This window comes from Monodelphis domestica, chromosome 3, assembly GCF_027887165.1.
Source record: "Monodelphis domestica isolate mMonDom1 chromosome 3, mMonDom1.pri, whole genome shotgun sequence".
Classification (NCBI taxonomy): Eukaryota; Metazoa; Chordata; class Mammalia; order Didelphimorphia; family Didelphidae; genus Monodelphis; species Monodelphis domestica.
This window is the reverse complement of record NC_077229.1, coordinates 168,686,336-168,705,040: the sequence shown is the minus strand read 5'-3', so window position 1 is coordinate 168,705,040 and position 18,705 is coordinate 168,686,336. Positions and strand designations below refer to the sequence as shown.

The 18,705-nt window shown below is 37.8% G+C and overlaps 1 protein-coding gene across 3 annotated transcripts in view; it reads left to right on the top strand.

Annotated features, from left to right (window-relative positions):
* The window catches only part of GRHL2 (grainyhead like transcription factor 2), a 220,899-nt gene that overhangs the window by 182,615 nt on the left and 19,579 nt on the right, over window positions 1-18,705 (top strand). For 2 of the 3 annotated variants that reach the window (XM_007488168.3, XM_007488167.3), the window contains exons 10-13: window positions 1,797-1,884; window positions 2,461-2,600; window positions 7,334-7,365; window positions 16,763-16,857. In XM_007488168.3, the coding sequence (XP_007488230.1) occupies window positions 1,797-1,884; window positions 2,461-2,600; window positions 7,334-7,365; window positions 16,763-16,857 (355 nt within the window). The remainder of the gene's footprint in view (window positions 1-1,796; window positions 1,885-2,460; window positions 2,601-7,333; window positions 7,366-16,762; window positions 16,858-18,705) is intronic. The other variant, XM_007488169.3, reaches the window with a different exon arrangement.

Sequence of the window (18,705 nt, the reverse complement as noted above, 5' to 3'; positions counted from 1 at the left end):
TTTCGGCTGTCTTCTTGAAATGGTATTATTAATAGATAAGGACTTGGTTTGGTGTCTATGCGATCAATACAACTTTGGCTTTTATTTCTTGTTTCCGACCCATATTTTCACTGTACTTACATATACTGGTCTGCCTTTGCATTGAAGTCACTAAATATTCAAGTATATGCTAATTTAATTTGAAGGGACTTACCCAGTTTTTCATAAATTTCTGTGCCTTCTTATTCTCAGTACTGGTACACCTTTATGTCAGTCTTTTTGCTTGTGTCCCTAATGAGCACTGCAATGTGAGGCAATCAAGTGTCCCCTGAAATTTTCTTGTCGCTTGAGTATGCAGAGCAAGCCATCACAGCCAATTCTCTTAGTTGATGCTTGAAGGGAACCTATGAGTCGTTCTTCCATTAAACTGCAGCTTCCTCATATCTTTTTGTCTCATAAATATCGAGGGTATCAATACTGATGTGATTCACTTCCTCTCCTAATATGATGACTCTCCCAGTATGAATCTTGGAATTGGTTTTCTTTCCCCATCTTGCCTCTGAGCTCAGTATTCTGCCACCTTCTCTGCCATGGAGATATTAGTCTATCTGCATCCCGAGATATTACCAGGGAGGCAGCCATAAGACAGCCAATGCCAAACAAGCATGTGAGTCTCACAACTCTGCTTCCAAACTTTGGGAAGTTGGCATTGTTTAAGTTTGCCTTTGTGAGATTCTCAACATGTTTTTAACATTTCTTTAAAAAAACAAACATACCCAATACTGCCCTTATTTTGTGATCTCTGTACATGAGGGGCTATGTGGATTTTAAATATAATTTTTTAGAGTACATGTATATTAAACAGTATAATATGTATATACACATTAGATTATGTGTATATATCATCTCTATTTTGTTGCTAATTTAATTTACCTAATGTGTATATCTCATCTTTAAAAAAAGACAACTCACATTTAGAGTATCGTTGATTAAGATATTTAAAATCTATGTCATAATACTTTCAGCTCCTCTTTTTTTCTGTCAATTTGCTACCATCATTTGTCTCATGTTATCATGGTTACAAGCATTATTCAATATCCCTCCATCATCATTCAGGATTCCAAATTGAAATTCTATAGATAGACAAAAAGGCAAAACAAAAGAAAGAAGATGGAATCACTCCCAAAGTGAAGAGATGTGTCAGTGTGGTCAAGAAGGTGTTCTATATTGATAGAATTAGGTATTATTGATAATACAATGATCCAGGACAGTTCCAAGGGACTTATGACAAATAATGTTATCCACTTCCAGAGAAAGAACTATTGGAGTCAGAATGCAGATGAAAACACATGATTTTTCTATTATTTATTAAAGTTTACATTTTGGGATCTTGGTTTCATAATATTACTCACTTCCCAAAGGGAACAATATGACAATATTTTTTGCATGATAATACATATGTAACTCAGATCGAATTGCCTGCCAACATCAGGAGGGACAAGGGAGGGAGGGAGATAAGTTTGATCATATAACTTAGGAAAACTTATGTGGAAATTTATTACATGTAATTGGTAAAAATTAAAAAAATGTGGTCTATACCAAAAAAAATCAATCTTAGCTGTTTTTTGAGGAACATTAATGTATACAAAAGCTTTCTCCTTTGAAGCTCTGGCCCCTCCTGAGTGATGGAAGTGGAGTCCTTCTGTCTCCCTCTTTCCTTTGGCTTTTTTCACATTCATCAACACTTTGATGGAGACAGTAGCTCTGGGTGCTTTGTTAATATGCCTGGCATTGTTTGTGTTTGTTTTCATTGTCAGGGAGCAGAAAGAAAAATCCGTGATGAAGAGAGGAAGCAGAACAGAAAGAAAGGAAAAGGTCAAGCAGCACAGACCCAGTGCAACAACTGTGAGTTTGACCGGAAAACTTGGTATTCATCATCGAGAGCTGTGGCTTCATTAGGGAACAGAAGGCTAAGAGAGGCTATGTGATACCATGAATAGCAGCATCCAGAAGACCTGGGCTCAGCTTTTGCCTATGACACTCTTTATGACCACGGGAAAGTCATCTATTATCCCCAAGCTTCAGGCTTCCTTACCTGTAAAACAGAGATAATCTAACTTGGTACTTAGCTCAAAGGGCTGTTCTGAGGTTCCAAAACAGATGATATATGAAGAGAGTGTCATAAATATTAAACTATCTGAAGTCTCAGAGAAGATGTACTAGGGATGACCTAAGCTTTCTTGGATCTTGGCCACCTACTGGCTACATCATCCCTATTAAAGTCATAAATGGTATTAAAGGCATAATCTATTATGGGATGACCAAATGAACGATTTGTTTGCCTTAATGTGTGTTGCTTGTTGAAACAGCATTTTCTCTGGAGGGAATAGTTAAAGAGCTTTCTCTGGGGCTGGGGCTGAGGTTGGAAATTCTAAATCAAATATCATCCTTGGTCACTGATAGTTCTGTTATTCCGTTCAGCCACCGATGGGAAGTTGACAGCAATCCCCTTACAGAAAAAGAGTGATATCACCTACTTCAAGACAATGACTGATTTGGATTCTCAACCTGTTCTATTCATACCAGATGTTCACTTTGGAAATTTACAGAGGACTGGGCAGGTAGGATGCACCTTTCATCCTGGGCATGAGTCATAGAACCTGAAAGCAATCAAAATCAACTATAATAACATGGTGGTGTTGTTTTGTTTTGTTTTGTTTTGGTTTGGTTTGGTTTGTTTTGGTTTGATTTGGTTTTGTTTTGGTTTGCTTGTTTTAAAGTACCCTACTTGAAAAAATGTCATAATTCTGCTTGTTGAAAGTCGATCTTTTTAAGTGAAAGGGTGAGAGAAAGGGCTTAAGGCTGAAAATTGCTCTGTTAAGGACAAGAATTGACAGGAAAATGGAAAAGGAAAAAATATTTGAAAGCCCCTTTTGGAGCATGAGAAAAACTTCTGGTCCATGCTGAATTGGCTTGATGCCATAGAGTGCCACCTAGCGGTAAGAAGTGAAGGCATCCCCATAGTCTTCCATCTTAGCACAGAAGGAAGTAGCCCAAAAGACCAATATGGAAATCTGAACTTTTTTCTGTTTTTTTTCTCCCTCCCATTAGTATCTTCCCTTTTCATCATAAGTAAGTGGACCAGATTCCAAGGTGTCAAAAACGGTTATTGTAAGAAACAGAGGCTAGCAGAATGATTTAATAAGAAAGGAATCAAAGTGCCCTGTTTTCAATGAGTCTGAATGTCTTCCAAGAGTTTTGGAAACACAAATCTTTCCTAGTTGATGCTGGTGAAGGTTTCATTGCAAAGAGATCTTAAATCAAATATAAGAGCACAACAGTTCAGCCTGGGCTTTAAAAAAGCAACTCAAGCACTAAACTTAATCCTAAAAGTTACGCGACATGGTACTTTCTTGTGAGTAAGAATTTGGAAATAGAGCAAAGAGGACTAGAGTTGACTTATGAAAAGAGATGTATTGGCCTTTGCAAAGAACCAGGGAAAAACAAAACTCAGCTTTTGCTTCCATTTTCCCAATTCATATGCCCACTAATTACTCAGAACAATTTGTTCTCAACTGGATGGTAGAAGAAAGTTCAGTATATTTTTGTAAATCATTTTTGAATTTTAAAAAAATCATTAAAATCCTTCATGAGTTATTCTACCCCTACTTTGAAGAGTATTTTAATTCAGTCACATGGCTTCATATGGAATAGATGTGTGTTACATACAAGAACAAAGAAGTGAAGGCTATTTGCAGTCTCTTTTCTAGGACAAACCTTCACACAGTTAAAGTTCACATACCATCCAAGAGAGAGAACAATTGAGGAAAACTGTCATTATTATTATTTACTAACAGCCCTTTGATTCTAGTTTCATGCCAAAGCCCTAAACACTACCTTTTCTCTTGGCAAATTTCCTCTGTAATTGAAAAAGCCACAAAGCAATTTTAAAAGGGAAAAAGACCATTTCCTCTGTATGTACAAGCTAAGGGTATAGTTGAAGAAGAAGTTCTTGGGCTATCATTAACAATTTAGGGATAGGAGGAAAACAGAACACTGGCCAAATGTTTGTGCCCATCAGCCCCAATGTTTAGGCAATGCTATAGCTGCTACTTCCTTCCCAAGCCCCTGATCTAACTAAGTTCTCAGAAGACAATAATGCATTTAGAATACAAAAATTGTGTTTCACTTCACTAAAACCATGAGGTCCTTCCTAGCTATGTGACCCTGAGCAAGTCACTTAACCCCCATTGCCTAGCCCATACCACTCTTCTGCCTTGGAACCAATACATAGTGCTGATTCTAAGATGGAAGGGAAGGGTTTTAAAAAACTGTGAAGTCATAATCCACTCTCTGGAGATGAGCTTTCTGCAACCCTCAGGTTTTCAGAAGGACCCTAAACTCTAGAAGCAAGTGGGGAGGAAACAGGGAGATAACATGGTGGTGAAGAAGCCAGTCTTAAGCACACAAGAACAAACTGATGAGGGCAGCTGGGTGGCTCAAGGCATTGAGAGCTAGACCTAGAGATGAGAAGTCTCAGATTTCAATCTGTCCACAGATACTTTCTAGCTATGTGACTCTGGCCAAGTCACTTAACCCCCATTGCCTAGCCCTTACTGCTCTTCTGCATTGGAACCAATACACAATATTGATTCTAAGATGGAAGGTAAGGGTAAAAAAATAATAAAACAAGCTGATAAAGCAAGGAATAGCCATAGAACTGAAGATTATATGTCCTACACATAATTGGTAATGTCAACACAAGACGAGCCCTTTTATGCAAAATTTAAGAACCACAAGAAGACAAGAGATATGGAAGAAGCAAATAATAGAAAAGAGAGGGAAGAGAAGAGTGGGAAATAGAAATGACTATGGGGTATTGAAGAGCAGGGGAAAAGTGATCCAGAGAAGTTGATAGAACACCTGGAGGAGGCAAGGGGAGGCAGTACAGACAGATATCTTTACCTTGGTAACTCCTACGGACAGCATTGTGCAGATGCTGAGGAAAGTCTGCCATATGGCAGGAGGCAAGTGGCAAAGAGCCATTTAGATATCTCAGCCATTGGTATATCATAGGGCAACAGTCCCCTTGCTAGATAAGCTTAGAGCTCTCTGAGGAGCCAGAAATAAAGTCTGGGAGTATTCACCATCTTTCTGCCTCTGCAATACTCCTTCATGGATTCAGTTTACCAGGCAAGATGCTCTTCAAAATGGGAAGGTTAGATCAAAGAGTTCATGAGAATGCTAATCAATCATGCATGTATATATAGAACTTTCAGTCTTGTTTAGACATGAAGGTACAATCTGAGTGTTCCATATTCCTGGAATTGTTAGAATTACAAAATTGGGGAAAGTGTAAAGATAAATTTGGCTTAGTGTCATGTCAGCAGAAGTATTAGCTGGTGATGATGAAGAACGATCAGTCACTGGGATAAACATTACTGAAGGGGTAAGAAATGATTCTTCTTCACACCCTTTGAACCTGTGAATTAGAAGGACAAGTACAAGCTGGCTAGGAGGTACCTGTAATCCCTTCTTGCAGAATTCACAAATAACGTTTTAAAACTGACAAACCCAAGGACACAGACAGTTAGGATGAAGAGATGATTTTGTTTTTTGGAGACTGAGAAAATCTCTTGGGCAAAGGATGCTTCTCTCTTTTATTTACAAATCTATTTTGCATAGAGGTAGACAGGTTTTGCCTAGAATGTTATTTGGCTACACATTTATGAGAGAGGAAAATTATCCCTCATCACCGCCCACCATATGGCAAGCTGACATCAAGGACTCTTCTAGGAAAATCATTTTCAGGGCTATTGTTTGGAGTTAGTACAAATAATGTTTGATGTCCTACTTGATCTATAGCTGCCATTTATTACAATGGCCAGTGCTCATTAGGAGGACTCTATCATCAAGGGAAGGTTAAAACTGTATCCCGTGTACTCTATTTAAGAATAGGAAAGATTACTACATATTAAAATAAAAAAAACCCCAAATTTTTAAATTTTTAAAAAGTCTAACACTTAAAGGGAAAACTTTCACTTATCCGAGAAAAACCTCATCATAAATTATTTATTCTCTATAGCTTCAAAATATCTGAGGATTTGCTATAGAACAACTCCTAGGCTTGCTAGTCACTATTGGGATTTGCTGAAAGGTTCCAGGAAACTTGCAAACTACCACCAACTTCCCTCTCTAGAATGCTAATGAGGGAACAGTGACTAATGGATCCTAGAACTCGAGTAGCTTTGGCTGGCAGACCTGCCTGTTGCACATCAGATGAGGCGAAGTGAATGACCTGTACAGGCATCTTGCTGTGCCCAAGTTAAAAGGGAAACAGAGCACAGAACAACCTCATTAGGGGATGGTTGTGTAAAGTAGTCATGCAGTTCTTTTTCATAAGTCAATATGTCCTGAAAACCCAAGAGTCTATCTGTAGCAGGTATGATGATGTCTGCACACAGACTCTCATCAGAAGCAAACAAAACCGTCTCAGTATTTGTCATAACTTCTTAAAGAGCAACTGATTTATTTTCATTCTGCTTGCTTTTTCATGGGCCACAGAGGAAAAAGGTTATTTCCCCCTCCTAACCTATGAGGTCTCCTAGATGGCTGGGAGGACCATCTGCAGATGTGAATTTGCTCAATTCAAATGCAGCCAGCTTTGGACTTTTCTCTTGTTGAGGGATGCCAGCTTCCTCTGTCCTCCTTGAGGGAAAAAGCTGAGAAGCCATAAATTGATGCTATGGGACTAGAGCTGCTTTTGTGTGTCCCTTCCCTCTGTCCATGTTTACCCCAAATAACAGTTGATCCAAAAGTCAATTCCTTCAGATGTTGATTTTAATATAGTCCTCATAGAGCATGCAGACATTATCCAAAGAAGCCTTTTCCAGTTTTACCACACTTTGTGGCTTATGGACCTTGTTTAAAAGTCTCCTAACATCAGCAACCAATTTTGGGATTAGACTAGACCAGAAGCAATCTTTTCTTTAAAGTTTTAGGTATTCTGACCAAGACTACTTTGGTCAATAATTAGATTTTAAATGTTATTTCATTAAGATATAAAACTTTTGTTTCAGGGGGAGGGTAATTATTGTTATTCTGTTTAGATTTTACATTTAAAGAAAAACATGTATATATATATATATATATATATATATATATATATATATATATATATATATATACACTCTGCACTCGACAGTTTTGCCCTTTTTGAGAAGAGAGAGAGTGAGAGCATTTTAGGGAAAATTGTGGCACACACATCATATTTTCATCTCTCTTCTCTGAATGATGTTCGTTCAGTTGGGATAATAGGGTCGGGATAAAGTAAACCTGTTATTTTTTTCTGCAGGCATATTACAACACCGATGACGAGCGAGAAGGGTAAGACATTTAGTTCTTTCATTTCAAAGCTTGGAGGGAAATAAGGGACAGTCAGTTCATGCCAATGGAAATGCTCCATCTGTGTATTTCAAGCAGGGAGTGGAACCTCTCCAGTGCTAGCTTTTGTGATGGACTTGATACTAAGGACCATTTGGGAGGGAAGCCCAGGAAATACCACATTCCTTTTCCGACGCTCATATTTCTTCTCCTCCTCTCTTTTTTGGAATTATTGTGTTTTTTTCTCTTTTTTTTCTGAGCAATCTAGTTTTTTAACCTTTCTACTTCAAGTAGAATGTTAAGTAAGGGGAAATGAGGAGGTAGCAGGGAATGTGTTTGTTTTGAACACTAATTTAGAGTGCATTGTATATTTCATCCTTTCATAAACATTTATAAAACGTCTTCTTTGTACAAGGCACTGTGCAAGGTGCTGAGTATCCAGAGATGAAAAAAGATACAGTCCTTGTCTTTAAGGAGCTCATGATAGCTCTCATGGCTATCTCTCTCTCAGGCAGGAATAAATCACTCAGACCTTCCTGGTCACCTCACCTCACCTGCCATATTTGATGGGAGCATGGGATAAGACTTTGTCATTGCTATACAACCAGAATGCCAAGTACTCTATGAGTAGTACTTCTTAAAGTGAAGATAGTCATTAGGCTATCTTTAGCACCAGTTTCCTCCCACATATATGCATTACACATCCTCTACTCTAGGGATATTCCTGATTTGTGTGTGAAGTGAAGATGGCAAGGTAAAGTTTGAAGAGAGAGTTGAAATGGGCTTAGGTACTTTTATTTGAGTCATTAGACATATAGGTGTCTGTCTATTTCACCCATGCCATAGTTTCATCTTCTAGTCTACAAGGGCAACAGAAGCAGAGAAAGTATTCGATTTCTCTCCAAGTTATTGGGCAAATGAGCATTGTGTTTTTCCCTTTTATGGGGCTTTAAACTTTCTCTGAGTACTGTGAATCCAGGAAGCCAGTTGAATAAAGGAGAGTTTCACTTTTTAGCTTCCAGATTTTATTATCATTATTTATTACCATTTACATAGCACTTTATACTTTCCAAAGTACCACATTCTTCATGATTTCATTTCATAGAACCATAGAAGCTTAAGAGTTGGAAGGGACTTTAGAGGAATCTTTTCTGTATCCCTGATCAAAGGTCATCTAGTCTCTTGCTTGCGGACCTCCACTGATGGGGGCTGCCTACTTCATGAGGCTATTACTGTTGTCCTTTAGATATGAGAACATTCTTATGTTGAGCCACAATCTTTATTCATATTCCTATATTATTCATATAACTTTTCACTCTTCTTGTCTGAATTTTGCCCTCTTAATCTACAAACCATAGGCTTAATCACTTTTCTCCTGGATACCTCTTAGATATTTGCTATTTGATATTCTATTTGTCCCCTAAGCTTTCTTTCTTTGGGACAAAGATCTGCAGCATCTGCAATTGATTCTTCTAAGAGAGGATGCTCAACTAAATCTATTTTCCATTTCCCCATATTTCCTCATGTGACTGTATTCCAAGTCACATTATAATTTTGGAATAGAATTTTATTCCACAGAATTGAGAATGAGTTTAGGGATAGAGATAATTATTCTTATTTTCAGTTGAGGAAATTGAGGTTCACTGGAGCTAAGTGGCTGCCAAAATTACATGGTTAGTAATAAAGTCAAGATTAGAACCCAGACCTCATGCTACTTCCTCTACAGTGCTTTTATCATCAATCTGTATCCAAGTTCACTTGTTCAGTATCTACATTTTCTATGCACTCATCTATTTCCCCCTTAATTATTAGTATTATTAAAACCCTTACCTTCTGTCTTGGAATCAGTACTATGTATTGATACCAATGCAGAAGAATGGTAAGGGCTAGGTAATGGGGGTTAAGTGACTTGTCCAGGGTGACACATCTAGGAAGTGTCTGGGGCCAGATTTGAATCCAGGACCTCCCATTTCTAGGCCTGGCCATCAATCCACTGAGCCACTAGTTGGCCCATTTCCCTTAATTATTAATAACATATTTAATACCAAAGTAATTTTAATAGTAAGAATACCCTTGATGAAGAAGCAATGTGGAGTAGGAGATAACAGCCAGAATAAGAATCAGGGAGATTTAGGTTCAAGACTTGCCTCTATCATGGATTGCCTGTGAGTTCCTGGACAAACTTAATCTCTCAGTATTCCCCTCCCCCAAGATTATAAGATTCTAAATTGCAGAATAGTTTTTGATTGGCATTGGATTTGCTCACCAAAAATTAAATGGACCAATGGAAGTATAGGTTTAGACTGTCTTCTTCTCCACTGCTGCCCCATCCCCCCAGTACCCTGCAAAATAACGCAGGATACTTAGTGAATATGCCTACACATTTTGTTTTGTTTCTATTGTTATTTTTTCCTTATGTTTTACCTCCTTCCCAAATGCCTCCTATGTGTTGGGCATTCTGCTAGACACTAGGGATATAAATATAAAAATAAGCAAGTCCCTGTCTTCAGAGAGCTCATAATTCTGTTCTTTCCCCAGAAATCTGTGCTTTAGAACACCAGACCATATTTAAACATGCCAACCACTCTTTCCATTTTATCCTGGATTTCCCTGGTGGCTCTCACTTTATATTGATTATATATATTGATGCTGAGTCAAATTACCTAAGCTCCCAATTCAATGATCCTTTCTAAATTTCGACTTGATTAAGGATTTATTCTCCATTCACATTCTTCTGCATATGCTATATGTCCAAAATATTTAACATTTTACATATATCTTTTTCATTTGAGCCTTATAACAACTATGAGAGTTGAATATAAAACTTATGATCATACCCACTTTACAGATAAGGAAACAGGTTCTGAGAAGTTAAGTGGTTTTTGCCATGGTTATGTAGCTAATGAATGAGAGAGGTTGGACTTGAATCTAGGTCTCTCCTGGCTCTAAGTCTCACATTTCTTTCTTTCTACCAAATTACCTCATAATAAATGTCCAGAGACTGACTGACTACCTAAAATCAGTAAATGAGAAAAGTGGAAATTAAAGATGATAGACATCATGGTTTTCTCTTATATTTTCTCCTTGGCGTAATCCACTCTCCCCTTCCTGAAAGAGAATTTCATTGAGCTACTCAAATATCAAGGCACCAAAGACTCAGCACCCTTCTTGCTCATCCTCCAGAGTGTGGAGGGATCCATATTAATGATTGTAACTGGATCAATCTGGTGGACACCTGAAGTGTTAGTCTTTCAAAACCCAGCCCCTTCCTGCCTTGAATAGATCATTCATTTGAAAGGTACTGATATCAATTCTCCTATGAAATTCACTGTACTTCCTTTTTAAACTTAACAGTATTACTGTTAAAATGAGAACAAAATACTATTTTATCTGTCATAAAGTAGCATGATATTTTATGATTTGCATTAAACACTCAGCCTTCCTTCCAGCTGGTGATGTGAGATTCCCATGCCAGGATGCCCAAACCTTTTCCTGGAGACCTCCTAGAGAGGCACTCTTGTAAGGTAGGGACTCTATCACCACTGGGAAATGCTATTCAGACAAATGCTCCAGCAATAATGAATGCAATTAAAAAAGGAAACTCAAGGGGACATGGGCATAGAAAGCAACTGGCAGCCAGTCACCCATACCCTAATAAGCTCACAAAAGATGGTTAGGTGCTTTTTGAAATAATAAAGGAAGTGCTCAATTTGACTTCCCCTGCAGAGCCTGAGCCTCAGTTTCTTTGCCCTAGTAAGTTTAATGAGCTAGGTTCTCCACAATGTTGACATTTCACACAGGGATTGAGTAACTCACAGAGAGAAGTGGATTAACTCTTTTAAGTCATTAAGGTACTCCTTTATACTCCTATATATGTATCTGAAAACAGAGTAGGGGAGAAAGAAGAAGGAAGGGGGAGAATGGAAAAAGAAAAAAACAATTACTGACCACAGAGAGGATATGAGGTCTCCTAGAGATGAAAATAAGGCAGAAAAGGAAAGCTAGATGACTATATAGAGGAAAGGGGAAAGAATGGAGATTCACTCAGAACAGGGTTTTGAATTAAGGAAAACTAATCATTGAACAGAGAAAATTTCTATTTTAAGGAGACAAACCCTAAAGATGCCATAAATGTTTAGGTCTGGAAAGGACCTTTGATATAATCTAGGTTCTTTTGTACCAATGAGAAGAGTGAAGCCTGGAGTAGTTACATTACCACCTCTTCCCTCTGGAAGTTCCTTACTTCAGATTGCCCTCAGTTTACCCTGTATAGATCTCACGTGTGCCTCATTGTTGGCTTCTTGTCTCCTCCATTCAACTATAAGCTTCTGGAGGGCAGGAACTGTTTTTGGCTTTTGTTGTATCCTCAGCCCTTAGCAAGACCACTACCTGGCATGGAGTGGGTGTTTCATAAATGCTTCTTGATGTTGTGATAGATCTGGTACTAGAACCCATGCTGCATATTAAATTCAATAGCCATTCATTAACCATCTATGATATGGCAGGCACTATGCTAAACAATGGAGTTACATAGAAAGACAAAAACGGTCCCTGACCTCAAGGAGCTCATGTTCTAATGGGGCAGACAACATGAAAACCTCCATGTACATAAAAGATATATAATGAGTAAATTGAGCTTGGAGGTACGAGACATACAAAGGTGACTGATATGGAATTCACATTATGGAGAGGAGAAATAATATATACACAAATGTTAAGTTATAGAAAATAACACAATTATACAAGAAGTGCATACAAGCTTCCTTAAGTCCAAAGATGGTGAGATCAACTTGTAGTTTCCTGTCTCCCAGTCCAGATTTTTTTAAAATCCTTAACTTCCATATTAGGATTCAATATTGTATATTGGTTCCAAGGAAGAAGAGAGGTAAGGACTAGGCAATGGGACTTTAATGATTTTCCCAAGATCACACAGAAAGAAAATGTTTGAGGTCAGATTTGAATCCAAGACTTCCCATCTCTAAGTCTGGCTCTCAATCCACTGAACCATCTTGATGCCTCCTCAGACCTCTTTCTTAGGATCAAGTTAATGATCAAGAATCTTCTTCTGTGAAGCAACAGAGAGACAGACTTTCAATTGAAAAGAAGTTGCCTTCATCTTTAGTACCATCTTTGGCATCTATCCCTCTTTCCTTTTCACAATATACCAGACAGAGCCACTCTGCTGATTCATAGGAAGGAGTAGCTGGTGCTGACTGACTCCTGGCTCTGACTGTCTCTCTGGGCACTTTCTCTTTGTCCCTACAAGGAAGCCTTAGTTTTCACATTTCTGAAGAGAGGCCATATATTTTGCAAAGTCATTTTTAAACTTAATTGCAGAGGAGCTGAGAAAAGAAATGGGACCAGGAAGCAATAGCAACTTTAGCAGGAGACACTGAATTTTTGCCTGTAGAGACCACAGAGTCCAAGTAATCCAATATGTATGTACACAGATATTCCATCTACAATGTTCCAGACAATTGGTCATCCAGCCTCTGTTGGAACAGAGGAATTTACCACCTTATTATTATTATTATTATTTTATATTTACTACCCTTTGAAGCTTCTGATTCTACTTTTCAATGGTTCTAAGTATTGAGAAATTTTTTCATTTTGAGGGATTGAAATTTCCCTCTCCATAGGTTCTACACATTAATTGCTTATCAATATGCCATCTTGGGTCAAAATGAGCAAATGTAATCTTTATTTTGTATGATAGTCTGAAAGAGAAAACTACCCCCAAAAGGAAATAGTTTTAATGAGAAGGACCTAGATGAATGAAAAATGAAAAAAGCCCAACTAGGAACCACTCAGGGCCAGTGAAGCACAACCCTTATAATTATAAAAAAACAAGTTTATTGAGGGTAGGGAAATGATAAATAAGGCCCTAAATATATACAACTATAGCTCTTCCCACCAATCTATGCTCCCCCTCATGGGGATTCCCTTCTTGTCTTCTCAAGCCTTTCTTATTCACTCCCTGATCTTATTTAGACCCCCAAAAGCTATCTGACTATCTATATACTACAGATTGTCTTTAAAAGGCTGAGGATGCAGGACTCACAGATGTACTGAGTCCTTACCCAAAGCCTGGGGTTGGCTTCCCAGGTAAACCTAAAGTCCCAGGTGACAAAACCCTTGAGTTTACCTTAACCAAGTTGTTTCTGACAGGTTGATTTCTGACAGGTTGATCTCTGTACTTCAGGGAAAGGCAGGTCTCCTCCAAGGCAATTCTCCAACCCAGGAATTCCTAATCTTTCCACAAGATTAGTCTTTTCCTAGGGGGTGCCAGAGCAAAGATCCTCCTTACCAGCTCAGAGGAAAGCCAGGTCAGGAGAAACCGTTAAACCCAGTGAACTCCCAAGATCCTCCTCTCCTTCCAGAATCTTCTCCCAGAGTTTGTATCTAAATTCTTCTCTTTTCCTCTTAAAGATAATCTGTGCATTTCTCTCTATCCCTTATCACTTATCCCTATAATTCCGTCAAATCCTTAAAGTCAGCAAGCACCTCTTCATGCTACAATCTATCCCAAACTGTTTCTCCAAGACTGAATATTTTCCACCAGTTCTTATCCAACACGGTCTCCATGATCTCCCAATCATCCAGATTTCCTGCCTTTGGACATGACTTGGGTTCTCAATGTCACTCACAAATTGCAGTGTGCCACACTGAATGCAATGCTTTAGATGTTACCTAAGGCTAAAACTAAAAAGCAACTCTAGATCTCCATCAAATTAACTGTTGTCCAGCCACAGTTCCTCAGTCCTGCACTCAGATGGTTGATTTTTAGAAAACAGATATCATTCTTTACTATTAAATTATATCTTATTAGATTTAGCTCATCTATATATTTGGGAATTTTTATTTTGTTATCCAATATCTTAAGCTATCAGTTCCAGATTCCTGTCATCCACAAATTCAATAAGCATGCCATCTCTGCCTTCCATAAAGTCATTAAAAAAAAAAGTTGAACAAAACAAGGCCACATCCCTGTGGTACTCCATGGGAGACTTTTCTCCAGAATGACATTGATCTATTTATCAGACACTTACTTACTAGCTGTGTGACCCTGGGTCAGTCATTTAACCTTGTTTGTCTTAGTTTCCTAATCTGTAAAATGAACTGGAGGAGGAAATCGCAAACTACTCTAGTATCTTTGCCAAGAAAACCCCAAATGGGTCCACGAAGAGTCAGACACAACTGAAACAATTGAATAACAAATTGATCCATAATGGCTACTCTTTGCACTCAGACATTCAACCAGTTCCAAGACTACCTAGCTGTACTGGTTAGTCCATATTTCTCTATGTTGTATGTAAGAATACCATCTGAGACTCTGACAAATACATTGCTGGAATCTAGTTGTCATGTATCAAAAGGCATCCCTGTAATCCTAGAATTACATTTTCTTTTGAAAAGTTAAAATTAAGTGCTGGTCAACTATTAGTACAGAATTTTGAAAATTATATTAAGGAATAGCTAGATAGCACAATGGATAGAATGCCAAATCTGGAGTTGGGAGGACCTGAGTTCAAATCTGGCCTCTGACACTTCTTAGCTGTGTGATCCTGGGCAAGTCATTTAATCCCAATTGCCTAATCCTTACCATTCTTCTGCCTTGGAACCAATATGTGTAGTTAATACATAGTATTGTTGTTTGTAAGATGGAAGATAAGCATTTAAGGAAAAAAAGAAGAAATGCACTAGTCAGAGACACAAGATTAGCAAAGGAAAGCATCAAAGAATAATTCTCTATCTAGTTACAAGAAATTGGTTGGCCAGTCATAGCTATATGACTAGATTTCTTACATCTTGAAAGGATAATTTTCTCTCTTTCTCTCTCTCTCTCTCTCTCTCTCTCTCTCTCTCTCTCTCTCTATATATATATATATATATATATATATATATACATATACATATACATATAAAACAAAAACATATAAAACTATATATACATACATATATATATGTATATATATACATATATATACATATACATATACATATAAAACTTACTGGGTCACCTGAAGCCTGACTAAACTATTAGGTAAAAGAAGACCTGTTCTCCTGATCTGCCTTTATGACATGCTAACCTAAGGAAGGAAAGATTAATAAAAGGAAATTACAGTGGAGAGAAAAATAAAACCAAAAACAAAACTTCCCCAACCAAGAAGGAATTCCTGCTCTCTGATTTTGGTAAAAGGCACCATGGAATGAACATTGGTCCTGTGTAGCAGGACAACTAGATTTATATTTTAGGTCTGTAATTTGCTATCTTTGAAAAGTCTTATTACCTCTGAGCTTACTTTCAAACTTTCATCCTAACCTATCCAATGAGGATAAGAATATTCATACTGTTACCCAACTCACAAATTGTTAAGAGCAAAGAATCCAGTGCACTTTAATGTGCTACGAATAAATGAAAACCATGATCTACCATTGATGATTTTCAGAGCTTCACTTTTCAGTTCTTTATTTAAAAAGTGAGAGAATGACTATTTTTCCTCTTGTTTCTATTACTATCACTCACTGTTATTTCATATTGATTGAGGACCTACTATGTACCATCATAAAGTCCTAATACTCATGGAATGCTTTGTTTTTTTTACGTTTATTTATTTAATTAATTAATTTAGAATATTTTTCCATAGTTACATGAATCATGCTCTTTCCCTCCCCTCCTTTTACCGCCCTCCCCCCCATATCCAACAAGCAGTTTCTTTTACTGGGTTTTACATGTATCATTAATCAAGACCTATTTCCATATTATTAGTATTTGCACTAAGGGGATTGTTTATAGTCTACATCCCCAATTATGTCCCCATCGAACATAGAATGCTTTCTAGATCATCTATAGTTTTGGATTATTTACATTGATGTTTCCCTCTCCTAGGAAGGTTTTGTAGTTAGTTTGATAGTTAATTCATTTCTTTGTACCAGTAATGCCCACAAAGAACCCATCTTGAGAGCAGTCTTCCACACTGGCCTCTGAGCCAGGTGTCAAATATACATCTACACCTACCCTTGGAGAGGTACTATGTTCCTGCTGTGCTCAAAATGGTGGCTCTCTCTTTGCCGATGGACCTCTTCTTCCCTAATCTTTCCTTCTTCCCCTACTCCATTCAGCATTTTCTTACTCATTTCTTTGTTGTGCCTGACCCTGAGAATCCCCAGAAAGCTGAGGGTTATGTTCAGTCTGCTTTTTTTTCTCCACACCAGCCACTCCCTAAAGAAATGAAACACTTTACATGAGACATTTATCCCTTTGGCAGCCCTGCTCCTCATCTGTGGATGGAGATGGAGAGGGACCCCAAAAAATGACTAAGGATATTGTTTCATGTGCTTTTGTTTGTTATTCTTTGTGGGTTTTATCAATAAATTACTTGTGTTCTTTCTTTTCTAGTAGCAGTGTCCTTGTTAAAAGGATGTTCAGGCCAATGGAAGAGGAGTTTGGTCCACCACCTTCTAAGCAGATGAAAGAAGAAGGAATGAAGAGAGGTACTTAGCAACTAGAGGCACCACATTGCACTGTCATCACTATGGTTACAGCAATACACATTCACCCATCGGAGTTTGCCAAGAATAACCCTCGCCTCACCTCAGCCTCTGCAGTCATTTGTGTTGACATCACACTTACTGAGCCACACAGGATGACTGAGGGAAAGTGGAGTCAAGGATATAATAAAACTGCCACTTTATACACACACCTACATCAGGGAAATTCTAAGGAATCATATCAAACAACAAGGTTTTAAGCATGCTGGTTATTTAAAGAATTCAGACAAACAAACAAAATTACTTAAGGTAGCCCATGTATATTGGCCACTGAAAGTGATGGTCTCCATGGACCTGAGTACCATTTGTAAATAGGTTTGGCTGACTGATGAAGCTGCTTGGGCAAATTGGAAAGTTGCAAGCTATGTCCAGAACAATGTGGCTGGTTACTTCTTCTCACAACCAGTCATCCCTGTGGGCCTGAGGTAAATGTCTGATTGCCCTAGAGGCCAAGGTATCAAAATATCTAGCCTGCCACTGAGGCTATGGGCTTTGCTTATTGTCTTCCTCTTGACTGGTCTATGATCTTTGGTAATTGACCTCTCAAACGTCTAACTTTGGAATATTCATTTGAGAGTCACAAATTCTTTAGAGGTTTCCTGGACCCACTGCTGATTGTGGGAATTAGGTTAGCCATGATGAGGCGTTATTCTTGACAGTGGAGGTTGCTAAGCTGTAACTGGTTTTCCAAAGATTATAGTTTTTCCAAAATTATAGAAATTTTAAAAAAATCAGATAGATAAGTCCAATCTAGGTAGATATCATCTGTAGGATTTTGGAGTCTGGGTGACCTCTCCATATCCTTGTGATTGAGCATTTTCAATTAAGAGACTCAAACTTACCTCCACCTGAACCAATGTTTGGTGTTTGGAAAGAATCCCCAAACCCTAGGGCTATTTATAGTTTTCATTTACTTTTTCCTTTCAATGTTCTGTGAAGGGATTAGCAACAAAAGCACAAAAATTTCCCCTGCAAGGTTTTTCTCTCCAAATTTCCCATTCTTGTTTAGACAGACTTAGGGGAATTTGCTGACAGACAAATCTGAGCTTTTTTTCTTGAGATTTTCCTGAGCACCTTTTATTGGGACTCCTGAAAAGTTTCTATCAGTGTGTTGAAAGAGAAGCAGCACTAGACTGAGAGACTAGTTCTCTGGGTCTAAACTTGGCTCCATATAACCTTTGACAAGTCACTTAAATTCTCTGGGCCTCAGTTTCTCCATTTATATACTGATAGGGTTGTATAGAGGCAGCTAGGTGGCTCAGTGGATAGCATGTCAGGTTGGGAGTCAGGATGACATCTTCCTTAGTTAAAATCTGGCCTTAGACACTTTCTAGCTATGTGACCCTGGGCAAGTCACTATTTGTCTCACTTTCTTCATTTGTCAAATGAGCTGGAGAAGAAAATGGCAAACCACTCCAGTATCTTTGTCAAGAAAACCCAAAATGGGACTGGGAAGAGTTGGACATGACTGAAAAACAACTAAAAACAATTTGGTTTGTACAAAAATGTCCCTTTCAGTATCTATGAACCTATGGTCTTAAAATCTAATATATAAATATATATCATAGTGTATATAAATGTACACATACATATCATAAAATCTAATACTATGGCATGATCTACTGCTTGCTCCAGTAAATCTATCCTAAGGTTTCACAACTAGAGTCTTTTATTGTTTACTCATATATACATAATAAATTTTATTTATATATAATGCATATTAAGTATATATTTATATATAATATGTATTTTGTATATATAACATTTTTATATCTAATATATTTTATATAA